At 43.7% G+C, this 27,509-nt stretch overlaps 1 protein-coding gene and 1 non-coding gene across 2 annotated transcripts in view; one reads left to right on the forward strand and one right to left on the reverse strand.

The window, feature by feature from the left end:
* Nucleotides 1-2,002: 2,002 nt before the first annotated feature.
* The window catches only part of LOC137916253 (glypican-1-like), a 44,570-nt gene continuing 19,063 nt past the window's right edge, over nucleotides 2,003-27,509 (reverse strand). Inside the window, exons 2-10 of the mRNA XM_068759331.1 lie at nucleotides 19,837-19,995; nucleotides 10,066-10,293; nucleotides 9,785-9,948; nucleotides 5,477-5,642; nucleotides 5,249-5,379; nucleotides 2,897-3,025; nucleotides 2,554-2,687; nucleotides 2,305-2,480; nucleotides 2,003-2,208 (exon numbers count right to left, since the gene is read on the reverse strand). Coding sequence (XP_068615432.1) covers nucleotides 2,003-2,208; nucleotides 2,305-2,480; nucleotides 2,554-2,687; nucleotides 2,897-3,025; nucleotides 5,249-5,379; nucleotides 5,477-5,642; nucleotides 9,785-9,948; nucleotides 10,066-10,293; nucleotides 19,837-19,995 — 1,493 coding nt within the window. The remainder of the gene's footprint in view (nucleotides 2,209-2,304; nucleotides 2,481-2,553; nucleotides 2,688-2,896; nucleotides 3,026-5,248; nucleotides 5,380-5,476; nucleotides 5,643-9,784; nucleotides 9,949-10,065; nucleotides 10,294-19,836; nucleotides 19,996-27,509) is intronic.
* Nucleotides 10,363-10,434, forward strand: trnap-cgg (transfer RNA proline (anticodon CGG)). The gene has a single exon. It is a non-coding gene; the product is annotated as a tRNA-Pro (tRNA).

A 27,509-nucleotide genomic window follows, 5' to 3' on the forward strand; every position in this document is an offset into this window, starting at 1 on the left:
TTTTTAAATAAATAAAAATGTATCCCCTCACTGGAAGATCCAATATCATTAGAATCTGTTTTTTTTAAATCTCAAATTCCACCCCCCAACACCAGATAAAGTGTCAAAGGCAGTCACAGGCAGATCTCTTAACCAGGGACTTACAGGAATACAAAAGCACACACAGATTAACAAACACACATATGAGGATTAATTCATTAATCTTGTCCAAAAAAAAAGGGAAGAAGTCATCATCAAAATAAACTTGAATTAACCGAGTACCTCACAGATGTGCTTCTCAAACTTTGACAGAGCCCCCCCTAATGTGCTCATTTGATCCGTGTTATTATTGGCTGACACACAATGAGTTGCAACTGCCTATTTCCATCCTCTTCAATAAAGTTCTCCGAAATATGATGTAAATACACAAATCAATACAGATAGGGAGTTGGTTTCTAAATTTCCTCCAGCAATTTGAGTTTCTGTGCCATCCCAACAAGATCTATATGAAGACAAGCCAAAGACATCACTCTCATACAACAGGGTTGCACAGGGTTCCTAAAGGAGAGCTCTGGATCGTCTTAACATTTGGTAGGTGCTTCCTCTAGCAGGTTCCTCATCAAGAAAAGACCTTGCGGTACCCCCCCCCATCCCACTAACTTTGACACATATTGAAGTACTGTGTCATTGTCATATTTCCTTTCCAGCATGAAAAACATTTTAAAGGTCATTATAACCGATGAGGAAGGAAGGAGGGTTAGAGGAGAAGGGGGTGGAGGGGAGTGAGAGGAAAGAGGCACTGATATAGAAAAGGAAGGCAGATATAGATATGCTATGACAAACGAGGGAAAAAAAAGAGTTATGGCCTGCCACTGTGTGGTCGTTATAAAATTGTAATCCCTAATCCTCACCCCCACCCTAGAAAATTAACAAAGAAGCAATCAAAAATATGTACATTGCTGCATCTGCCATCAAAGTAGTCGTACAAATCGAAGACATGCTCGGTGTGACACGAATCTGTGAACAGACAAATTGATTATGAAGCCAATCACAGGAGCACAGGATCTTTGCAGGGAGCGCGGTAAATTATGTAAATGATTCCTTAAAAAAAAAAAAAAAACTTGTCTGCCTGCACGTAATGTAATGTCATAAATCACGACCCATCAGTCACCCGTCACTGCGAGGGTGCTCTTAAAGCGACACGCCTGCTCCACGTGCAGGGAGCTATAGTGGGAAGCTGCTGTTATCTTACACCAGACCCAACACACAGCCAGCAGGCTAAAAGGGAGGGGGGAGGAGAGATGGATGGTGAGGGGGGGGGGGGGGGGGGGGCGGGGGTAGATCGGGTTACTCCCACATTAGACGATCATGTGAGTGCGAGTGTGATCACGGTTATTATTACAGCTCACACGACGGAATGGCAAAAAAAAGTGCTGATGTGCAGTGCTCCCATCCTTGCTGTGTGAGCGTGAAACAACATTCTGAGATTATCCTCCTTCTTCTACAAAGATTGTGTAATATTTCTGTAAATATGGGTGAACTACAGGGTCTGTTTGACTCACTAGTAAAATAAATAATTGGTTTTGAAATAAGAGTTTTTTTGAGTGAAATATCAAATGTTGGTATCTGAGCACTGCTGCAAATCCTCTTTCTCCCTCTCCATGTGGTGTCAACACCAACGATATAATCTCAAACAGTTTTGGTACGTATATAATCTGAGAGAAACCAAATACCGGAAAGAAAAAACAGAAAAAAGAAAAAATTTGAAAATGTGAAAAGACCGACTCTAATGGTGTCATATAGCAAGAAACAAAAGAGCAGATCAGAAACATTAATGGATACTCGTAATCCCATCTTGCTGTAATCGAGAAACAAAAATGAAGTCCATCCACGTGATAGTTTTCTTGTTTCCAAATACGTTTTTAATTTTAACCAATCCCCAGCTTCCCGACTCCACCCCCTCCCCTCCCATGCCACCCCCCGTGTCCCAAACTGAGTCCCAGTTAGTAGATTCCTCTGTTGATTATCGCCGGAGCAGCAAGACGAGCAGTGGAAGCAGATAAATGGTGACAGAGGCGAGGTTCTGGTTGGCCGAGGCGAGCACCATCTCGTTTTCTGGAGGTTTGTGGTAAATGATGGGTCGTTTGGTGACGGGGACAACTAGGCGCGGCCCCCGGGAACACATGTCATCGTTGCACATGCCGCTTCCTGAACCGCTGGAGTCGTCGCCTGCGGGCAAAGGATCAGGGACGTGCGCTTAGCGGTTCAACATCCGCAACATTTAGAGAGGAGTTCATTTAGAAAGGTGAGAGGAAAAAGACTCACTGGCGTCCTGAAAGTCCACATCCTGGCCGTCGTAAGCGTTCTTCAGTCGGTGCGTCATGACCTTCACCTGCATTATCTGCTGTCGTGTGGTCATGTCTGGCTTGGTGATGTCGATTTCGACCTCGGGGTTGTTGATCTGGCTGGCTAGTCCGTCACCGATCACCTCTGGAAGGTACCTGACGTGCATAAAGACTTGTTTAACACGTGAAACACGCAAGCATGACAATCCAGCTCTCAAGAGAGCCCTACCTGGCTCGGCTCATGCCATTCCAACACTTGTCCTCAGCTCCTGCGCCGATGGCCACTCTTTCACCGCACAGGATGTCTGGGAGGGAAACCCAGTACGGCTTCAAGTCCCTCAGTTTTGCAGTTACGTCAAACACCTGAAAGCGCGGTTGACAAAAGTTTCACTCATGAGCTTTCATACATTCTACAACATACGTGGGACAGGAGAGAAAAGAAACGCTTCCTCGGTAGCTGCTCATTCATTCGTCTGTCATTCAACAGCATTAAATTCCCATGGATGAAAATGACCAGTCACATGTTTAGAGAGGAACAACATGGACTGGGATTCATTTGGGTAAATACAAACCATTTTGTCCATGATGCTGGAGCTGGATCCCACACCGTCATCCGCCATAGCTTTCCCTCTTCTCACGAGGTCGTCCGGTCCCGTGTTGCCGGTTACGCCCTCTCTGAGGTTCCCACAAGTTTGGGACAACTGGTGCAAGAAGGAGTGAGATGATGTCAGAGAGGGGCTGATGAAAGGGTTATAGGGTCTGATCAGGATCTAAACAGTTCTCTAAACACTGCAAAGCCCACAACGGGGCGTTGTCATCAAATTCATGGTGACCAAGGCTTTTGCACTTTCCTGTAAACATTGTTTTCCTCTTTCTAAGTAGATCCACTCGGGATCGTTATTGTTTTTAGTGTTAACAAGACTGAAATCCAACACTTTGAATAGAATCCCATACATGCACTTTATATAGAAACTATTCCGCATCAGCAAAATATGTTTCATTTGTTGAACAAACTTGCACAAAGTAAACAGTACAAGTACACTTAAAAAAACAACAACGAGTTGTACTGGTTAGCTCTCATGCACTTTTACTTGTGCACACGGCAGCAACTGTTATTCGTAATTGGTATGCTATAATGGGAAAAAGACATGACCTAATCTTATGCTTCCAACGGATTATGCAAATAACAGATCATCTGTCCTGCACTGCATCTGCCGTGACACCAGACCACAACCACAAACTGCATTCTACGACATCACAGCTCTTTCCTCTGGACGAAGATAAGACGGTGAAACTATGTGTTGTAGCCAAACCGAACATTGTCGGAGGCAGACTCTGGCTCACCTCAGCAAACAGGCACAAAGGAAGCTTTGTCTGTCTGTCGACACAGTTTTCCACCTTCCACCAAACCACTCAATCCAATTTCCATCGGTGCCAGAGCCGGAAAAGAGTGAAGTAGACGCTTCGCTTGCGTACTCAACATTATTGTAGCAGTAGCTGTGAACTGTGCCATGTTCAATCAACATAAGCAAATATCCCAGTATGATTTAATGCAAAAAAATAAAAAGTGAAGGTATCAAAAACACATTACTACTCTGCAGTCAAATAGTCGACGAGGAAAGCACTCAGAGAGCGCAGACCTCCACCAAGCAGCTCATCCCCCTCCTCATTGGATTTACACCGTCCACATGGTGATCTGGATCATCATCAAAAGGTTCCAAATTGTTCTGGGCATCTTTACTCACTGACCATGAAAAGAAAAAGTGAATCAGAGTTGATGTGTCTTTTTAACTGTTTTTTGAATCAGTAAATGGAGTTTTCAATGTTAAAATCGACTTTTATTTTCTCCTGACCTCATTCTGTATCAGATCATCTGGTAGCACAGAGGTCCCCACCCTACATGACTGTGCCAAATTCCATAAACATCTGTCAATAATGAACCGAGATATTGAGGAACATATTTTGAAGCTCCATTGACTGCAATGTTAATGGAAATTTCAAAGTTATCCAGAATCCAGGATCTCTCCCGGATCATCACCAACATTTGATCATCTGTTATTATCTTGCGAAAATTCAACATCTGTCATGACGCCTGCCTGGACGTAAGCTTATTCTTTTATTCTATCCATTTGAGTGTTTTAAAGTAACTTCTCTTGTTATTTCAGAACGTTCACCACGTCCCTGCACTCAATCAAGTTCATCCACTTCACCTGTGCCTTCTCAGGCACCTGCAACCCATCTCTGAATCAGCCTCCACTCTACATATACTCCGCCCAAGCCTTAATTCCCTGCTGGATTGCCAGTCAGTACTTCTCGCCAAAATTTTATTTTCCACGCCTGCTTGCCATATTCTGACTTTCGGATTCTGTCGCTTTGCTGTGCTTTTGGGTTCACGCTGTCAGCTTTGTGACAGGCAGACAACTGACTACATAGTTTCCACAAACACTTCATATGTAAAGTGCACAAATATTGCCCAGTTTTATCATTCATCATGACTCTTTTTGTGTCAGGTTGAGCGCCCTGGCACCCTGACCAGCACTGACTAGCTGCCCCTGCATTCTGCAGAAGCAGCTGAAAAAAAGGTTAAAATTCTTTTTGACATTAAAAGCTATTCAGCTGCTCTGCTTCACTCAGACTGTTTGAATGCTCTCAACAGATTCTGATTGCAAAACCTGTCCCGCCACTCTCGCCTCATTTCAATTCATACAACATGGTTGTTCTCTGTAGTTCATAGAAATGCAGCCTGATTTGTATCTCTAACACACTGGACATATTTCTTTCTTTGCAGGCTAGCACAGAATAAAACAGTTGTCTACCTCGCATCTCAAGCCTTTTTAAAAGAAGTGTAGATTTACATTTAGTCAACAGGGTGGATTGGGAAAACGTTGACTGCGTGTTTGGTTTGAACCGGTATGTGCTCTGACCTTGCTGTTGATCGACTCTATATTCTCCATCATGACAAACATGGCTTCCGATATACGGCTGGGGAGAGACAGCACCACGCTCTCCGCGCCGGATGGGCCATTAAAGCGTCCAGCCACCTGCATCATCGTTTCTGCAAACACAGAAGGTGTGGTTAACGGGAAGAACGCGTACAATGTTTCATATCTGGCGCGTAGATGGAGTTTCATTCAAAAACGTGTGCTCCCCACCCTCCAGATGCCTCCACTCTGTGTTGAGGTCAGCCTGATTGGCCAGACAGCCCTTCATGACGTTGCTGCAGTAGTTGGCGCAAGGTCTGGCGGAGGCCATGCCACGGCAGTGGGGGCAGTAAGTCATCCGCATCACGGAACGCGTGCACTCCGGGGTTAGGTGTACCTGAGGTTGGGCAGGAGACAAAAACAAAACACGCCAGCAGGATGACAAATGACTGTTTATTCAAGGATGCATGATGTAAAAGGTCTGGAAATAAATGAGGAGGTGTGGGTCAAACAGTACGTTTAAGCAACTTCTGTTCCTACAAGCCCGTTCGTACATCCCTCTCTAGGATTAGATCGAGGTTTTAATTGGATTGAGTCATTCTGTCGGCCTTAATATGGCAGTCAGATTAGTTGGCCTTATTTTAGTTTTCGCCAGACGCTCAAGCAGCACAGGCTTCTGCAGAAACCTCTTGAGGAGAATATTTTTGTTTTACATGTGATGAAAGGGCCTGACATTCATACAAGTACTCTCAGTCCCTGATTCGGCTGTTTCGACCTCCCTTCACTTTTCTTTCTTCCCCAGGAGGAAAACAGGAAGGGGCTTGGGTGTGCGGAAAATGAAAGTGGGTTAATACCAGTAAGCTCTGTTCACAAGAGAGCACAGCTACGCATATAAAACCTTTCGTGATTGTGTGTTTGTGGGAAAGAGAGCGAGAGATGGAAGGAGCTCAACTTCACAGACAAAGCTGCTCGAAGCTGAAATCTGGGCCAGCCTGATGCTTCTCTAAGAAACTCGTCTCCAAACGGCTAATTCGGAGTTTGATGCCAGCTTTTACCACAGCATCAGCGGCTGTAGGGCATTGATGCGTATCAGATAGGAAAATAGATTCTATATTTTACAAACCAATCAGTAGTTCAAAAGAAAAATCAGGACTGCTCGACATAACTGGACATAAAAATGATCATTTTCTGACCATGAAATTGCATCGGCAGAGGCAGCCCCTGTGAAATGCTTGTTCAGCATTTTGATCTAGTCTTTATTTTGTCCATCTTGTTAGCAGTTTACAGCTCTTTTAATATTTACCTCCACAAAGGGTACTTTCGTCCCTGTCTATTGGTTGGATTTATTTGATATCCCCTACTGATGGCTAAACGGGAGTGTGTGTGTATGCCGCTAGCTTTAAATGGCCCTCTATTTCACACATGCTGCTGTTATGGACACCCTCCACCCCCTCACCACCACCCAGTCTTCGCACATTCGCCATCTGCATCATTTCACAATGTCTTAGACCTCACTGGTCCGAGCGGCGTCATCGGCCGCCGCCGGTGTCTGAACTCCACTGCGGCGCTTTACCATTACCGGTAATCAGGATAGATGATATTCAATCGCAGTGTACTTCAGCATATATTATTTGTTTTGACACAACTAAATAAACTAAATAAAATCTTGAAGCAAGTATAAAAAATGCATAATGAGCCTAAATTTAGTGAAGCAATCTTTGATACGTAAGAGATAAAGAGAATTCGTTAATTAGATTGCGTTGCTCAAAGAGGAGATGAAGTGAAATACGTGATACAGAAAAGCAATAACCATGTTTCCAGGCTTAAGTCAGAGTCAGATCCTCCTTACTCTGTTTTTCTTCTGCCCATCCGCTCATTAATTAACCACCAATGAGTCATATGAATTCTTGATGAATGAAGATCAGTAAGCGAGAAGAAGGAGAATAAATAATGAAAAGAGCGACAGGGAGAGGGTTAAAACAAACAAATTAGGTTTGCAGAGAGTGATTGGCAGAGGAGGAAAAAACCCACAAGAAGACACACAAAATAGTGCAAGAAATTCATCAGTCTGGGATCTGTTATATCTTTTTAAAATTGATGCTGATAATCATAGCACAAAGGAACTGCAGCATCCACACACACACACGATGAAGATTCATGTCATCTCTACACTGGCTGATTACAGGGATGCAATACATGATATATATATATATATACTCTCTTTGCTGTTTGTACGCCCTTAAACATCCTTGTTTCACCTTTACAACCTGTCCTTACTTTTTATACTGCTCACAGAAATCAACCTCTTCCATAGCTCTCACACGCTCTCTCTGTTTTTCTTTCCTCTGTATTTAGCAGCACATATGAGCGACCTCTCCACCCTTGTGTTGCGAAGCAAGACCAGACAACACGCTTTTTGCCTCCAGAGTGAGCTATGTGCCGTGTCGCCCCCCCCCCAAAAAAAGTGAGACACCGCAACCAGCGCAGGAAGAAATAGTACTAAACCAAAGAGACTTCATCTGAGGGTTGAGATTGCGTTTCCACCTTGCAAAAACATCTCAATTTATTCCTTTGCTGTGCTCTCAGCCTCCTTTTTTATGCTACTCTTTCATCATCCTTCAGTACAGCTCACTATGTTTCATGTCTGATCCAACCAAGACTTTGCAGGGATTCATGTCATGGTTCCTCTGAGTTGCTAGCAAACAGACTCCTGCAGGAAGATATGTGACGCGCACACGTAAACGAAGGATTCGGCTTGGTTTTTTTCCCCCCTTCCGTCTTTGCATGCAAGCTGTGTAATACCTCCTGAGTAGTGTGTGGTAAATATGGGTCCTTTAAGTGGCAATGCATAGCTATAAATAGGAGTGAGCTGTCTCATTAGAGCGCACTCGATAGAAGATAGTTACTCTAAAAAAGTAAATCTAGCTCTTCATGTTAAGAGGAGACAGCAGGGACACAGCTCTGTGGAATATCAACGTAAATGTTGGTATTTACTGTGAGTGACGGACAATAAAGGATAAAGTGAGGATGTTGGCATCAACGTTTAATTTTCCCTTTTACTTTCGTCTGACTTGCGGCGCCCATCCTCTATGCATAAGTGCAATACAGTGTATCATTATGAATATGAAAAGGAAAAAACGACAGCCATTCTGCATAGTTAAGTGGAAGCCTAAAGTCCTTTTTATATATAAAAAAAACCAATACCTAATGCTAAGTTAGCCTTCTCACTCTTTTGATGGGTGTAAATGGAACAAAACAATCCACGACCTCATTCAGAATGATAGCGGCACATGTGCTATTTAGCAGATGACATTTTGTAATTTGTAAGGTTTTGCTAATTATTCACACATGATTCCCTGGACAGATTTCTCTCAGGAACGTGCTGCTCGCTGTCAGAACCAGAAAAAACTGTACAAGAATGAGATTTGGATTAAGAAGTAGCCACACACGCACGGGAAATATTGTCAGCTGAGCTCTTCAGGAAGTGAAAGCTATACCCTGACGGGTATATAAGTACGACCATTATTAATAGCAACATCCTTTTAGCATGCTGCTTGTGCTAATTCCGATGGCCGCTCACCATCATTTTGATTGCTTGAGTCGAAGCTATAGTCAGCAATCCCCATGTCTCTGCAGGATGCTCTAGTGTCACTGTCAGTCTCTGCACCTTGTTATTCACGCCCTACCTGTTATGCTCGACCAGCTGTTTTCATTGTTATTCCCGATGTTACACTGATGTGGATACATGGCTTGCTGCATCCAGGAACTTAATTGAGACATCCTCGGGTTCCCTTGTCACACCTATTTCCCGTGCCGAGGAGAGGCAGAGAGGCAAGGCCACGACATCTAACTGATGATGCCGGGGAAGCGATACAGCATGTTCCGCAGACGGCGTTCACCAGAACGTAAGTTAGATTGAGAGAGGATGGGGCCAATAGATTTGTTCTTTCATGTGCATCCTTGCGGTCTCACACCGATGCTGCTGCCTATTTTGTCAGGAAAAGTTTTTTTTTTCTTGCTCTATATATTATGTACAGTACTTCCACACAGTCTCATCACGACACTTCTTTCCATCTCAAAACAGAATTGTAATGTTCAACTCTGGTGCAACGATGCAATTATACATCTGACAGGGGGCCAGGGCTCTCAACACTCTCCTTGCCAAGTGTCTGAGACGTGCTTTTTAGTGGTCTGTCAATATCAGCCCTCCCTTCCATAGAGCTGAAGAGATTCTCTTGTACTGCTCTGATTTTAACCTTACTCTTGTCTCATGCACAGACGGTGCCGTCTCTCCTGGGAGATATTAACCCTTGCCACAGCTTTGAAAGGTATTTGTCGCGTTAAAGGTGACATTAACTATTGTTGCAGGGGCCCCGATTGTTCAGTCTGGACCATAATTTACTGAGCAGCTAACTTTTACCTGCCATTGCCTTATTCTATTGTCACGGAAGCGTGTGTGTGTGTCTGGGAGGAAAGTGGATTTTTGATAGAGGTAAAGCAATGAAAGAGTGGGGGGGGGGGGGGGGAGACGGGGTTTACCTGGGACACCTTGCGCACCACCTCCCCGCTGACCGCCAGCCCTTGAACAAAGGAGCGCGCTGCCACAAATGTGCGCGTGACCATAATCTTCAGCAAACGGGGTGTGTCGCCAAAAGGTCGCAGTGTCTCTATCTGCTTGGACACACACTCCAGATAGTCCTCACCTGTAATCACCACACACACTTATTACAGTCTGAAAAGTATTTGCATGCGTAAAAGTGACACTTCTGTAGAATAAAGGTCTCTTCGCGTGGTATTTCGTGGACGAGAGCTCGGTATACCTATGAAATGTTGCCTGTTTGCTTGGTAAAAGAGCTTCTCCAGCAGTCGGGCCCAGAATTCGTTGAGCACCTCTTCCAGGTTGACCTTGGTCCCTCTGTAGTAGTGCGTCAAATCCGTGTACAGGTCAGAGAAGATCTGGGAATTCTGGGCGTATGTGGACCCCCAGGTGGGAGTGAAAGTCTCTTTTAGGTTGATCGCAGAGTGGTTTAGCAACTCCAGGAAATAACCTAAAGAGAAGGAACATTTATGGTTCAGAAGCAGAATAAATATTTGACCTGAAATTACGGCATCCAGATGGCTTGTTGGTCTAGAGGTATGATTCTCGCTTCGGGTGCGAGAGGTCCCGGGTTCAAATCCCGGACAAGCCCAGCCCTTCAACTTGGAACTCTGCGTTCTATTTGTTTCCACAACATCTCGACATGATTCTTCTCATAGTACATCTAACGTGTACTACGCAGTACTTGCTGCATCAATGCAGTCAAATCTTATTACTGCCTCGCGCTGCATACGAATGCTGACTCATTCTGTCGGCGATCGCGTCCCTCATGGGGATGTGAGACAATTTGACGGCGCTTTAGAGAGGAGTCTATGCTGCTCCGACAGAGGATTTACAGATGTAGGGAACAGGCAGAGACAGGCCGTCAAACAGACAGGTAAACAGAAACAGAAACACAGGTAGGCAGGCTGTAAGCCCGACAGAATGAAAGACGAGAATAATGAAGCTGACTCAGGCGAGCTCAAAAACAAAAATGCAAATGTAACCAAGAACGACAAGCCCACATCAAAACTCAAAATTTATTGTATCGTGTTTTATTCGCTCCATTTGCACGCACACTGAAAAATGCATAATGTGGCATGATGCAGGAAGGAAAAAGAGCTTCTAGTCTAGAAATCAGAAAAATCTCAATTTATAAAATTTGCTGCAAGGCTGCTGCGTTTAATTATACTGTCATGGCTAATCCCGCTCCGTGGCTTCCTGGGTCAGAGGTGAGTTTGGCTCCGTACTTTTACAGATATCTGATGAGGTTCCAGCTTTTCTGTAACCAACGGGAACAATAAAAACTATGCTCTGCCCATCCATGTCAGCAAAAATTTGTGCAGCATCTACATGATGAGCTCAGATCATTTCTGGTGTGTGTGTGTGTGTGTGTGTGTGTGAATTAGCTTTTCCACACATTTCAACGCACATAAAAACTGCAGCATGCTGCATATGTTGTTCAACCACAACATACTGAAAAAAGATGATCCACGCTACGCTGTCGTACAACTCCATCACCCACGTGCACACGACCTGACAAAAATCACAGCATTCAGTGTTACATAACGTTAATGTGCTAAGCTCATCCTGACCCGTCTGCAATATCGACGCAGCGGCCTTGTTAGATAACGTTTCTCATTCCTGGTTTCCAGCTCATTAATAAACACCGGCTCTCTGCTTCGCCGCTGCCGCTTCATTTGCTGTTTTCACAGAATCCCGACAAAAGGGTCTATTCTCACCGGAGCTGTCGATTTGGAGGGACATATTTAGCACTCAATGTTTGCCAAAATGTACTGTGAAGACTCATCTTGAATTCCATTAAGCAACACAGCTTAGCTTCACGACTTGGAATCATTCTGTATTCTTCCTCTTGCTTAATTTATTGGTCTTTGCTCAGAAAATACTTCAAAAAGAAAAGGGTGTGTGGAAAAAAAATGGAACCAACTTATTATGGCAAATTAGAGAATACATTATCTTCCATAAACTGAAGACTTGGGTCGGTGGCAAAAGCCATTATCCAATATTAATGTGGGTGCATATAACTGAGTTACCTCGTTGTTTTTGATCACTTGCCTTTCACCTAATTGAGTGGATTCACAAATACAATTTTAAAATGATTTGTAAGAATCCAATCAAAAGCAGCTTTAAATCATGCACCTTTTTTAATCTTTTGTTGTATAGTAGTCTTATTATTATTATTATTATAAATACACATTTAATAAATCAGCTTCTCTGGCCTCTTCTGAATTGTTCTTTTAGATCCCAACCCACTTGTTTACGGTTTCCCCTTTATATACTGTTGTGACATAACCGTCCCTGACACGTTGTAGCCATTTGTCCGCCTCTCGTTTATCAGCGAGATGCCTCGTCTCGGTAACACCCCCATTCCCCCGTTCCCTTTACCTGATGTTGCTCAAGCTATTTGAAAAACAAAGCTCTGGACCAGCCGGAGCACCAAAGGGTTGCTGCATCCCTGTCACTCGCTGAATCACATGCACGATGCATGAGGAGTCAGCAGAACGCCACGCAAATGTACACGCAGCTTCACGGTGACAGTGGATCTGAAGTACACACAGCATGACAGATTGTCTCTCACACACACACACACCATCCAGAGTGCACAGTGGCTGTGACAGGTGCATCTGTGCTTTTAATGCCCATTAAAATTCATTCCTGCTGTTTACTGTCAGCCATACAGTAAAAGTGTCTGCAGTCTGGCTTAAGCTGAGAGGGTGTCTTCAGAAATGGTTTCATTCTGGGGATGGAGAGAAGTTATTTCTTCCATTGAATGATTAGTCCTAATGTGGCCTGGGTGTGTGTTTAAGTGTTGTGGGAGGGCAGAGCTTGGTAAAAGGTACCATGCTGTCCGACGCTCCGTTGACCTTCAGCTGCAGTGACTAATGATCATCATTAGTGACACGCTGAGCTGCCATGAATGTGTGTTTGCGTGCTCTTGTATGTGAAAATGACCTTTCCCGTTCTTCATCGGCGTGTCTCGCTGAGTACAGCGTGCTCATCCTCTCATTCATCCCTCCCTCCATTTACTGCTTTGACTCCCCCCTCCCCCGTGTCTGCTGCCCGATGGCTTTACTCGAGCGTATTGGGTGAGGAAAAGTAGCTGGGGTGGGATTGTGCAGCACCATAAGTCATGAGGATGCCGTTTCACAGATAGCTGCTCTTTAGAGTCAGTGATGCGAGCTGCTGTCATTTAGAATTGTATCAAGTTAACTTTGTTATCGCCTGATAAATTATTCATGAGTAACACTAAGGCTAAAACTCTAATGGACCGAGAAGTCAATGTTATTTATGTATCCTTTATTTCAGTGAGGGGGGGGATCCTCATTAGCATTTAAAATATTTTTAAACTCATTTAAAACATCATTTTTTAAATGTTTGAGTTGGTTTTTACACACATAAGTAGAAATGGTCAGAATCACATACAGCAGATCTGCTTTGAATAGCTTTACGCATGGCGGTGTAGGATATAACCTCATCGGGAGTTGGGTTGGGGTCTAATATTTTCTAGCCGTGCTCGGGGGGACTGAACATGCAAATTCCACGCTCTCATAATTCCCAGCGACATTTTTCTTGTGGCGGTAGATTCGGATAATCTCTGCCACCGCACTCCAACAGATTCACATTCTTTCACCTCTCACGCCATGCACACGCACAGGCACGCACACACACACTCAAAAACAAGCTGAGTCGAGAATGTGTGTCTTAATTACGTTCTTCCTGCAGTGAGAGGGGAGTTAAAGATTTCATTTGCAATCACTTTAAGCTTCACATCCACCTTGACATGTAAGAGGATTATATTTGAGTCTATTCCCGCTCTTTTCCCTCCACTTTTAAATCTGATTAAAAAACACCCACACACACACGTGCATACACAAACCGCTGTCTCATTTGTAAAGTTGTGTTATCAAAAAAAATATTCTTATTAAAGCAAACTGATGTTCCTTTAGCTGCCAATCACTGCCTGTATGCTTGCACTGAGTGACTTTCTAATCATTGGATTGGTCTGATAAAAATATTTTGGATGGTGCAAAATTCCAAAATCAACACACAATGTTGTGAACACAGCATTGATCATTTTCCAAGTAGCCCAGACAGAAGAAGACTCAACCAGAGAACAGAGGAAGCAGGAGGTATAACATGTTCTTCGCAAAACGATCTAAAATCAAATGTCATACTAGGCTAATAAGTACAAGTGCAATCATTGGTTTACTACGTGTTTTACATGTTAAAAATTATTTTCTGGAAGGATATCATGGAATTATATTGAGCAGCTAACTGAGATCTCTGGGACTTGTCCCTGAATCTGCTTTATGCAGATGATGTGGTCCTGTTATCTTCATCAAAAAGCCGAGATGAGAAGCAACAACTCCAGTTCTGAGGCCATGGTTTATTGGCATGAGTTGAGAGTGCAGGTGTTGCAGTATTTGTTCGTGAGTGAGGGAAGAACTGAATGGGGAATTGCTTGATGGATCGGGGCTGCGTCTGTGCTGATGCTGACCCGCTAAAGGTCTGTTGCGTTGTAAAGGGAGCTAAGCTACAAGGTGAAGTTCTCGATTTACTGCTCTGCAAGAAGTTGAGGGACCTCAGAGGCCTCGGGTTTGGTCGGTGTTCCTCAACCAGGACATAAATGCATTCACAGAAAAAAACAACAACTGCAGGAACCGGATGGATACGCATCTTGTCAGAATTATTTTCCATGATCTAAATAGCAGTGAGTAAGAGTTCCTCCTCTAGCCATGGAAGAGGCAGCAAACTGGCACTCTGTATTGACAAGCCGCCACTGAGAAGTGGCTCATTCCAGATAGAAGAAGAAGAAAGTTTCCTATGCCAAGAACTATAGCCCTCCGGCAACATTAGTCAGTTGACTAATCTTGAACTGGTTGGTGATTCAGTAATCACAGGCTGACAAGAAATCAATGAATCTTTAACAACTCGTCTGTTCTCAGCTAACTCTCCAGCCTGGTGTGAAAACTCCTATTGGTGCTTGTTTCCACCATCTGGCGGTTAATATTATCTCACATTTGCAGAAGGAAGTGTTTCAAAGCACTCGGGAACCATGCTGTGGGGGGTGGGGGGGCATTTCGTAGAATTTATCTACTAAATTCTTGGACAAGCTTTGTCTGCCCAGGCAATGACATTGAAGAGAAAGACAGCAGCAACTTTAAACACTTTCTCACATACAATTAAGGGCCATAAATAGAAGGCTGCCTGAGAAGCATGACAGATCAGCAGAGTTTTGGCAGCGCACTAGATACTGACATGCAAGAAATGGATTGAAAGGGAGGATGAGTGGAAAAGAAAAGGCTGGAGTGGGAGAGGAAAAAAAACAACAATTGTATATCCCTGAGAAATCTGACATCCATAATTCTATTTGTTGGTTTGACAAGTGCTGAATGATCATATTAGCTGGGTGTTTTTTGGCAGGCAAGAGCGAGGCAGAGAGCCAAGTATGAGGCATATGCCAAAAGGAGGGGAGGAGAGAAAGTAAGGTGGCATTGAATGCGCGAAAATCAGACTATACAAAACAATAATTGCACATTTGGAGTTGCCGCTGGATCTGATCTGATTGAATGATAGGCGTGAAACATTTTGGAGAATAATCAAATCCTGTTTGGGATGATTACGGATTGAATTGTGCAGCACTCAAATGACTCATGGGTGGTGATTTACGGCGGATTCAACGCATTATGTTGTTGCAGTGCCACCTGCAAGCCTAATCTTGTTCGAGGGTCATTGGGGACGTTGTGAAATTGGTACAATTACAACAGAAAAAATGGCATAAAATAATATTTGCCTGTAACGGATATTGCCTGTCATGATAAAACCTCTCTACTGGGCAAAATAACATAGTCCACAATGACAAATGTTTCATGAATAGCAATACGATGGCCACATTTACATGAAAAAATACAATTAAGTGACTCCTTGGTTGAGGGGCCAAACTAATTTACCCTCTGAAATTAGCTAAAATATGGTAATTAGGTCCTGAAATATTGTTTAAAGGAGCCAAAAAAATATATCCTCCATGGCTGAGGTTAATGGAGCCAGCAAGAAAATAATAAGGCAGGGAAGAAAAGACCACAAGATAGTGAAGGGTAATGATTCAGATAAGACTAGCCATGATTCAGGCTTTCTAACCATCCAAAAGCACCCATGATCCTCAGCCACTCCCTTTGTTGTTTTCCTGTGCAAGGACAATGAAAGTAGGAACACACCAGGCATAAACAAACACTGCTGTCCTGGGTGCACTGAAATGCACAAATGATGATCTGGGAGCCATTAGAATGTTTATGTGTCAGTCTTACTCTCCATCAATAACCACATTTATCACACGCATACTGTGCCCCAAGAGCTCTGCAAGGCCCTTAGCCAGCATTTAGATGCTATTAAAAGGTCCCTTACATTAAACACGCCGACACATCACATAATGAATGCCATTTATCAACAGGCTCTCTGTGGAAGTCTTTATTCGACTTTCTCTGTCGTGGCGCGCCCTGCCTCGCATTATGCACAATTTACCCAGGCCTTTTTCTCATCATCTGGTTTTCTTTCTCAGCTTCTCCCCGCTCCGCTCCTTCCAAACCAAATTCCAGACCATTCCTCACCCTAACCATCATTTTGTTTTGTTTTTCCACATCTATCTCATCTTCTTTTTCCCACTGCTTAACATAAAACATCTTCACCATCATCATCATTCTTTTCCTCTCTCTCTTTTGCGTCCTACCTTTTTTCATTTTATCCATTCTTGGCACCATAGCTACAAGAGAGTAATGCATTTGGCATAATCAGGCCAGTGTACTCTTGAGCTACGCTGACGTGATATGCATGAAGATAAATTGAGCCAATCAAGTGCCACAATGGGAACAGACAGCCTTATCTTTTATGACATCACCAAAGGTGACCCTATGAGCAGGAAATTGAACGATGGGTGGTGGGACTTGGGAGTGAATAAAATCGGTTGCTTTTATTGAAGGAAAACATCAACACAGATATAGACTGTTTCAACAATGTCAATTTATTTATGTGAAGAAAAGAGCACAATTTGGTTGAGAAAGAAATCAACCGTTGGATTATTTGATTATTTTTCTCTCTGTTTGTCCTGTGAGGGGTCACCACAGCAAACCAACCTTCTCCACTTCACCCTGCCCTTCACATCGTCCTCCCCAACACAAGCTACGCTCATGTCCTCCCTCATGTATCCATGTATCTTCGCCTGGGTTGACCTCTAGCCCTGTTCCCTGGCAGTTCCATCAACATCCTTCTACCGATATAGTCCCCGTCTCTCCTCTGGACATGTCCAAACCATCAGAGTCTGGCCTCTCTGACCTTATCTCCAAAACGTCAAACCTTCACTGTACATCTTATAGTCTCCTTTCTAATCATATCCAACCTGGTCACTTCCAAGGAGAACCTCAGCATCTTCATCTCCGCCACTTCTAGCTCCGCCTCCTCTCTTTTCGTCAGAGCCACTGTCTCTAAGCCGTCCATCAAGGCTGTTCTCACCACTGTCTTGTAGACCTTTCAAGATGTGAAAGCAGCAGGGTGAGGACAGATGTTTGGAGTTGTTGGCATACCATATAGGGGGGCACGAAGTGTTTGTACGCAGTGTTGTGCTTTTAAAATCATTAACATGTCATATATATATAAATAATGATCCCTTGCTTCTAGGTGAAAAGCATGCTTTTGCATGAAGCAAAGTGCAGAAGCAATTTGAGCCAAGGTTTGGACAGAGGATCCAGATGCCGATAATGGTGGCAATATATATATATATATATATATATATATATAAGAAAAAAAAACTACTGCCAGATTCCAGGTTTCCATCTGTCTGGAACAGCTGGTTCCCATCTCACTAAGAGGTCCTCCCAGTGCCATAACTCGCTTTGTCCTTTCTGACCATTACCCTCGCACTTCAATATGTGTGACACTTATTTTATCACATTCTTCATTTTAACCATTCTCCATGTATATATATATTTGCACATGTTAATATCTTACACTTGCCCTTGATGGAAGGGTATTCCATCCATTTCTCTGTATCCACCATCTGTCTCCACTCTGTCCTCCCCTTAATCCTCAGCATCATCCTCCATCTTTGTTTAATGCACTCTGTTATTCAACTCGTGCATATGTACACGGTATGAATGACAATCAAGGCAATGTCACACATACTATACAAAGAAGCTTTCAACTCGCTGATTCAGCAAGAGTCACTAAATTACAAATTCACAAGCACGTAAACAAACATATTTATGGTCACATGCTGTATGCGCACATGTGTCCCCAGATCTGACTGCATGTGAGTAGACAGTCCTCTAATCTGTGGCTTGGTTCGGGCTCCTTTTCAAAGTCCGTGAACCTAAAAGGGCCTGGCTTGCTTGGGCTGGAACAGTAACACCCTACACTTAGCCACATGGCGCTAGCTAGCCCACACCCCTGCTAAACACAGCCAGATGTGCAGGGAACGGTGGTCACTCTGCGCTCCTGTAGCCATGTAAACAAAAGAACTCCGCTTTGGATGTGGTTGGGAAACGAGTCATTTTGGGTCATAACAATCAACCTTTCTACAGAATATTTTATGTCTAATCCTGCAAAAATAAAAGCTGCATCCAGCAACCAGTCTGACTCCTGGGATGGCAAAAGCACAAATTATTAAATGAAGGGCCATTTTGATCTTTACAAACAGCCAAGGATAACAGCAGGATACTGTTGGTGAGAATGGCTGGATCCTGCCAAGTTGCCACTGATCATGTCGCAGCAAATGTAACGTATGAAGGTCCAATTAACCCCCTTCATCTCCACGCTCTCATCTTCAGAGGAGGCAGCCGGCAACAGATGGTTTCTAGACCTCAAGGTCACAAATCACTTCTACTTCTACTCCCTCTGCTCGTTACGCACTCCCCAGCTGGAGGAGAGGGGAGGACGTTCTCAGATAATCTCGCTATCTGAAATCATGTGAAACCGAGTGTGTGACAACGATACAGGGAACAAGGCAAGCTTCCAATGACTTCATTGGAAGACGCGTTACGTTTGGTGTTGGAAGCCTCTGTGTGTATTTATCTACACACGTTTTTGGATGTGCTTCATTGGAATGTTTAGAGCCTGAGGCTGAGTGCTGCTTGAATGTGCGTGTCTGCAGTTTTTGTTGTTTACTGGCTAAATGAGGTGCTTTCCCTGAAGAATGGCAGAGTGCAGGCAACGCAGGGTGACACGGGTGCATCTTAGCTGAGCTTATGCGTGAACATGCGAGCGTATGTACCGGCTTGGTGGAGCGACTGTCGCTCCATCTGAGTGAAAAGCAGGGGCCGCCAGAAAGAAAAACGGGGGGGGGGGGGGGGGGGTTTAGAGGAAAAGTAATGAAATATCGGTTGGACACTAATCAATGTGATGTGAAAGAGTCAGGCTAACTATGCAAACGGCGAGCCCCTGCTGCCAGATCCATTGTCACCGGATTGGCCGAGGGGAACAAGTGCACCACAGAGACACACTTTACACAAGAGGCACATTAACTGGAGCAGGTCATTAGACACACATAATTGTGCACAAGCATTCTAAAAAAAATGCTTGTGCAAGTGTCTTTCTATCTCTGTGTCTCGTTTGTTTTCTCATACGGGCCTGATTTTCAAATCATAATGACAACAAAATGTTGCGGTGCAGAGAAGAGTTTGTGTGTCCCGGACTCACAGTGTCACAGACGCAAAGGTCAGTCGGTAAATGTTGGCTTATGTCAAATCAGAGCCAGAACCTGCTGCAGAAAATGAGCAATGAATGCAGGAACTGTTGGCAGTTATTTTCTTTTTATGAAGCCTTATCTTCCCATCAAACAAGTAACTGATGAGGAACTACAGTCAGAATCAAGGACCTTACTTTCAAACAGAAAGCGCTACGCATAAAAAACTGACAAAATAATGCACCATTAAAACTAAAACATTCAAAACTGGGTCACTTTGATGGCAAACTTTTATCTCGTCTCATCTCATAAACTTCGACTCACCATTGAATGCGTTGTACTGCCCGGCGAGGTAGGTCTGTAAGGACCGGCCGGAGTCTTTAAGTCGTCCCTCGATCTCCCTGCGACTCAGGACGGCCAGATTGTCCTCCATGTCGCTGGTGCAGCAGGTGTAACCCTGGGGACAGATGCGCAGGTGCTCCCCTAGCAGAAAGACGGGTGGAGACAGAGAAGAGTGATGGGTGGAGGGATGGAGACAAGACGAACATTAGCATTGAGGGGATCCATCAGCTCACTTTACGGCTCGGCAAAAGACAAATCAACAGTCGCTGCTGCTGGATAACACAACAGCAAACATACATATGAGCGGACATATGTATGTTTGCTGTTTTAATAGCCTCAATCCCAGCTTGTTAGCAGTCCTGCCGAGTACCCGGAAAGATGTAAGGCAGGCGTACAGCCGAGTTCCCATACAATTTTAATAGGCATGCATTCCTGTGTGTGGGCTTACACACACACATAAAAAAAGCGGAGTACAAAAGAATAAACCAGACGCAATGACAGCGTCACAACAGCAACGAGGCCACGTCAACTCACGGGATCTGCGTTGAAATATTTTACCATACTATTCCGGTTGTGGTACACAAGACTACACACACACACACACAAGTTATCCTTTACATGCAGTCAGTCAAAGGGAGGATAAAGGACTGTTGTAAATACACATTTTATACCCATCAGTGTTCTTTAGCTCATCGGTCATCCATAATAACGTTGAGTATTTCCCGATGCCTGTATTTTTTAGATTACCATTTCTTTCAAATGCTGCTGAAAGGATGCATGTTTTTATTGTGCGGCTGAAGCGATGGCACCAGATTAGGTGAGAACAACAATACTATTTGTTATAGGCAAGCTCCTGCTCTGGATTATAACCGGCAGCTCTGATATTTGATATGAGTATGCCACCGATGGCACTTTGTAATACAGCGCTAGAGTGCAGGTTCTATCATTTCCATTCTGATTGCATTACTGCCTGCATGGAAGAGGCATCTGACTGAATCTCATTGAGTCTACCTCCTCGCCCAGAGGCCCTGCAGTGACAAGCATTCCGACTGCCTTCCTGTAATTCCAACCGCACTAAGCATTCCTTTCGCTTTCTTCTCTTCTATGCTTGAGGGAAGAGCTGAAGTCCTCTTGTATGGCCTTGATCAGTCCGTTACATGGGTTCACCAAAGTTTGGACATACACACACACACACTGCTGTAATTGAATAAAAGAATGCATTGTATTTAATTATTCTCGCACTAAGAGACTTTCTGAATACTTTTTGTGATTGCTATTTTTTCCTCTCTGCAATTACTTCCCATTTGCCCCAAGATCTTTGTGCTTGCACTATTATTTGTTAAAAGGAAAAAAAACACACGATTAATATCATCTCCAGGCCTCAGTCTCCTCAATGGAGCTTTGCATCATCTGTGTTTAATAACTGCAAATATGTCTGCATCATCAGCACTTCAATGAGTTTTGCGCCGCATGCACAGAGGTGTTGGGTACAGCAGCAAATACACAGAAGTATTGGAATAATGATTTAATGTCCGTCAGGATGCCGTTAGGATACGCCTCATCTAAGGGTGAGTCTATAGGCAAAGTGCTGCCATCAATATTATTGACCCTGACATCATTTTGGTTGTAAACGCCAGGGATTCCTGTGTGCTCTGGATTACCAATTACAAGGAGTCACGTCACCTTCTTTTACAGTTGGTGCAGCCAGAGTTGATTGCTGTAACCCCCCCCCCCACACACACACACACACGCACACACCACAGCCAATGTGTAGAAGAAGGAGGAGGAAGACTTCTGCCTCTCTGAGCATCCTCTCACCTATTGGGGCTGAGTTTCTACCTGGCAAAATACAAGAAGGAAGAAGTTCAGAGGAAAGAAATAGGAAGACTGAAGGAGAAGCTTGATCACAGGGTGGTGGACAGGACTATCGAGAGTCAGCTGCATGCAGTTTGTCTGCCTCTGGGGAGATTGATGTTATGCCTGTCTTGGTTGTAGTGTGTCTATGTATGATGGGCCAGGAGCCATTTCCTCCAGCGTAATCTGCTTGGTGCCTGTGGTTTAAAGGGCATTGGTGCAAAGAATACACACACACACACAGTAGGAGGTGTGAGTCCTCCAGATGCAGCCAGCCGGAAACAACCTCTTCAGATGGTCAATATTGCTATACACTCAGAGTTCACAGACTCACACACACACTAGTACAATTTTACCAATACACACAAAGTCCTGGACACTCATCTGCCACACTAGCAGAAAAGGTCCCCTGTACAGCGGCACATTTCCAGTTGTCTAATCTAGCTGTTGGATATTTTAGTAATGCTTGCACGCTTACAATACATAGGCCACACCAAACACTCTTAGCTGCTTCATTTCTATACACGTTGTAGTAAACACACACATATATTAATCCCATATAAAGCATGACACATAGTTAACTGATACATGGTAGGAGTATTTCCTTAGCAACTTTATAACTACTGAAAACACTCAGTAAACTTGATTCGTTTCAGAATCCCGAGTCATAATTGACTCAAATATGAGATAAAGGAACAGAGGGAAAATGGAAAATCTAACATAATGGTCAAATAATTTTACAAACACATTAGTCTAAAAAAGATGAAGCACATTTGTCTGTGTGTGTCTGTGTGATCGTGTGTGTGTGATTAACCCACCCTTGATCAAAGTGTAAAGAAAAAGTAATTTAACGACTAGATAAGACTCTCCTGCAAACTCACTCTGACACACAAACAATTACAGTACCTGTCCACACACACACACACAATCAATGTCATAAAAGAGGATACTAGAGCAATCAGCAGAAAAGGCCAGATGATTGTTGCGAGAAGCTGCGTTAAGACAGACTCCCGCTAATCAGGGCAGTTTGGCCACAATTCACCCGGCGACAGCGGCAGCAAACGTAGTCGCTCCACTCATTTGTTTACCGGTACTTGTTTACGCTCTGAGTTCGTCCTTTGTGGCAAAGGGTTACTTGAAAAATGGGTATAATTGTGTACGGCAAAAATGACATTTTAATTTGGTCTCAATGCTTTTTTAAAAAGAACACATTAGCGAGAGAGATAGAGAGAGAGAGAGAGCGAGAGATGCTCTAGCATCTTATTGTTGACAGATAGTGAATGTCAGCTGAGGTCAGGCTCTTCAAATGGGTGCGAAAAAAAAAGGTTTTCAATAAACACCAGAATACATTTACTCTTGCATTAAGCAAAGCCCACCCAGTCTTTGGCATTCCCTGACTGTTGTTCCCGCAGCCTGAATAAACTTGAAAAGCTAGGTCATGACAAAAAAGAAAAAAAAGAAAGAAATCAGCAATTAATTTCATAATTTTGCATGACTGCACAGTTGGTTTATAGAAATACAACAAAATCACACATGAGGCTGCACTATAAATTAAATGATATTTTCAAATATATTTAAATTGATAGAGTGGTTGTTCTGCACCAATCAGCCATGATCAGCAGGGCCAATCATCACAGGGGTAGCCTGCCAATTATCCTGCCCCTCACACCTTAAATGCAATCACTGGGGGGAAAGAAATCGCATCAAGCAATGCAGGAATGGACTCATACAAAGGTGATAATCAGTCGTGACTCACACGAAAAAAAAATGAAATTGAGCAACAGCCTGTTTATCTGCAGCTTATTTTTCTGAATATGTTTCTGGGTTTGGCATGTAAGGGGATCAGCCGTGGGAGGTGCATGTGCACCACCCAGCCGATAACTGCACATAGTCGGGGCTATAAAAACATAGAGATGGGGCTACATTTCTGCCTCTGACTCACTCACGTGCTCTCTGTCTGCGTTAAGAGCTGCTCTGCATCAGTTTGATGTAGGGTGGGACCTCGCTACACACACACAGCAGTGCAAAGCATAGCTGTGGTAGCATTCACACAAATTCCAGCAGCACACCGCCTTCTAGCGATGCTGCTCAGAGGTGTGTGCATGTTTATTTGTGCTGTGCAATACAATCATTAACACAATCAATATTACAATTTACTACCAGTGCTCTGTTTCTCTCTTTTAACCATTGAATTTGGGTGCAGCGGTCAACTTTTATTATTACCACCAATAAACAACAAAACCTGCATTGCATGCCTTTAAGAACACAATGGTCCCTTCTCTTTCACTGAAATTGTGTGCATTTACCTAACTATTCAATATCAGTGTTCACAGGGAACATAGAATCCTATTAGAATGTGGCCTGTGAATGCAAAATGAAGCTGTGCACAAAAACACATGTGAGTTTGGCCTTCAGAAGCTTTTAGTGAAGGTGTGAAAAACGGGCTGAGGAAAGTTTTGACAGGAATGTTAAAGTGTGCGCATCATCATCCAGATAAGTTTGTTTCTCTCCAGCTCTTTGGCTCTAAAGCAAGATAATAATAATATACATATAACTGGTGTCATACAACATCTGCTCATTTCTTTCAGTGTGAAGTTTGAACGCTCCACGACTTGCATCAATTCAGAAAATGCTCTGCTGTGCAGGTGCTCTGCTGAATGACACACACAAGCTGGGTAATTAAGACTTTGATTATGTGTTTATGGAGGACACTTTGGGTGTGCCTGCATTCACGTGCCATTTATTTAACTCCCTTTGTCTCCGCGTTAGTACGATGGAAATGTGCAGCTATAATATGCTATTTTTATATATTTTTTATAGTCATCAACACCATGCATATTTTGAAACAAAGGAAAAGAGCCACAGTGACAGACATTACCTCACAAAACTGGACGTAGCGCTCAGATGACTGATCGACTAGAGTAGACTCTAGAGGCTCAGGACACAGATGTGACTGTCTGGTTACGAATAACGTCTAGAGTAGACGGTTCTACATATGGGAACCTATGGCGTTTCTTGCACGTCTGTTCTTGTGCCCCTTTGGACACTGATCGGCTCTTTGATAATGGTTGGAACATCTCTGTACAAATATAATCTAACCATTATTATCTATAGATCTCTTTTTTTGCACTTCACTAAAAGAGGATTAATGATTACAAAATGGCCTATTATAACTTTTTATGATGTTGTCAAAATCTAAAATAAAAGGTTGCATCACACAAAAATGAAGAAAGTGAGAAAATGGTCCAAATTAATGTATGTAATTCTGCTCAAACTCTAATCGGCACTTCCCTGCAAATTTGTTTTTTAAATAAATAAATACAAATCACAATCCGCTGAAAACTTCTCAGCACAAATGAGCAAAGAAACGGAACAATGGAGGCGGTCGTCAAACAGAGTTTCTGGTTTTATGATTTCAATGGCGGTCTCAATGCAAATAGGAATTCAGGGTCCCTCACATGGGAGCAGCTGCTCCATCTCTGTCCGTCTATTCTGAAGCATATTTGACACAATGGCGTGACCGCGCTGACCTGCTGTCACACACTCCCTCGCAGTGTCCTCAACCCGCAATGCACAGTATGCGGGCGTGTAATACGGCTGCCATGGTGGCATGTGTGAGCGCACATGCTGTGGGGATGGGAGGGGGAGATTAGCAGCCTAATCCAGCCATCAGTGAGAGTGTGTGCTAACGTGTGTGCATGCGTGTGTTTTTGGAAGGGCTATTTGGGAACAGAAGTTTACGTGACTGATCCACCAACTGTACACACTGACATTTTGACATACCGACCAGACAAATGTTTAATGCGGGTGACATTATGCTCTTTGTGTAACCGCTGCCACCCTGCATACCAGTTAGCTCTTTTGTCTGTCTGTCTCCAGGGTCCATCTCGCTTTAGAATCCACAGAGCAACCTATGGGTGACTGTTTTTAACCTCGACCCTAAAACGCTCGCCAGTCCCGTAATGTGAGAGTAGAGAAGTCACATAAATAGCGTCCTCAAGCCAGACAAGGTGGCAGCCACAGCACATTAATAACACATTACCGCTGATCGCCACACTCTCCTCTTCAAGTCTGCACCGGGTTTATTTATTTTTTTTTGCAGTAATTTCACAGCCAGCTGAGAGCCAATCATTTGCAGGATATTCCGACCAACGGAACAACAAAGTTGAATCTCGCTCTTTGCAGCCAGCAAGAATGTTTTAAATAACTTCTTCTGAATCAGACCCATTTTAATAGGCTGGGAGAAGTTGGGCAAACTACTCATTTTGACTGCGGGAGGAAGGAATAATGTGATAATTGGATGAAGCCGGCCTCAGGGAGTAGATTAACTTGCTTCGAGTTAAATAGCTTTGGCTGTGATTAGCTTTAACGGTGGTCAGCCAGAGAGAAACGGAGTGGACCAGGGAAATGAAGCGTGACTGTGGGCAGGATGAGATGACAAAATGAGACGAGATATTGTGTTTTGACACAATAAATAAAAGTATATGAAAATGAAAGCACAGTTTTTCTGCATTTATTGACCAATAACTTTTGCTCTAGTCTTGGTCGAAAAGAAAGCACAGCACTTAAATTACTGGACTAAACTGAAAACTAAGCCATCGCCACATGTCTTTCAAAATAAAACACCTTCCTACAAGTGACTAATATCATCATGGATCGTATCCCGGTTTCTCCGATGGTTTATTTCATCTCTGTGAACAACAGATGTGAAACATCAGCAACACTGATTGTGTGATTATTTAGAGCTAAAATGGATTAGGGACGGCAATTTCTAACATTACAAATGCGCGAGAAGAGAAGATCTGAGTGGGCGATCAAGAGTAACTGGCTAAACTCGGAGCGGGGGGGGGGGGGATCTGTGGCACGTGTGCGACACGTGTGCGGGGTCAGGCCGTATATGAATGATGCGGGTCGTGCTCCAGCTCTCTGATGTGATCTGTGATTTACAACAAACATGATGTTTTACAGCCGGTTTTATCATTTCGTTGCTGCAGAACTTGCTCCCACTGCCCGCAATAAGACGAGCACAGGATGCCATGCATGCACAAGTGCAACACAACAAAAGATGTTTGCTCCTCTCTGTCTGGCTCTCTTAGTTTTCTCACACACGCACACAGACACACAACTCCAAGTAGCCAGTGAATAGCCAAAGTGTGTGAGTGCCAGCTGCCTGTCTCTTTTGCTTGGAAGGTACAGTCTAAACCGCTGATGTGCTGTTGTCACTTCCCGAGCAGCAGCACCTGGCCACCCTTTTCTGTGTTATTGTAGATTGAATTGAACCGACAGGAGAACGTAATTTACTCAGACCCTACAAGAATAACATGTTCAACAATATGGCATAGAAGAAGTAAAGGCACGCCGTCCTAGCTACACCCTAGGACATGTCTTAACATGAGCTCGTCTGTGTTTTGACTTACAGTGTGTTTGTGCAAAAAAAACAAGTGCAAGAGATGGGGGTTGGTAAAAGTCAGCCAAAAAGAAAAGTTGATCTTAAGAAAGTTGATCTGGTTCTGATCTGGTCTAAGATGCGCTGCATCATGGGGCTATCGCAGAATAAGAGGAGGCGCTACAGGCAGCACAGATCTGACCCCGTTTCTTTGTGTGGAGGAATGTGTGTAGCTGGGTGAGCAATGACTTTGACATTAGGCGTCAACAGATGACACATCAGACTCATCCCGTCACAAGATGTGGATGAAAGACGACGCCTCCCGTGTGAAAGTCGACGGTGCATTTATTATTATTTTTGTCTGTTCCCATTTCCAAAGTTTGGATTTCGCTCTTCTCCTTCATCGTGTTTGTGA

Source organism: Brachionichthys hirsutus, unplaced genomic scaffold (assembly GCF_040956055.1).
Source record: "Brachionichthys hirsutus isolate HB-005 unplaced genomic scaffold, CSIRO-AGI_Bhir_v1 contig_280, whole genome shotgun sequence".
NCBI lineage: Eukaryota > Metazoa > Chordata > Actinopteri > Lophiiformes > Brachionichthyidae > Brachionichthys > Brachionichthys hirsutus.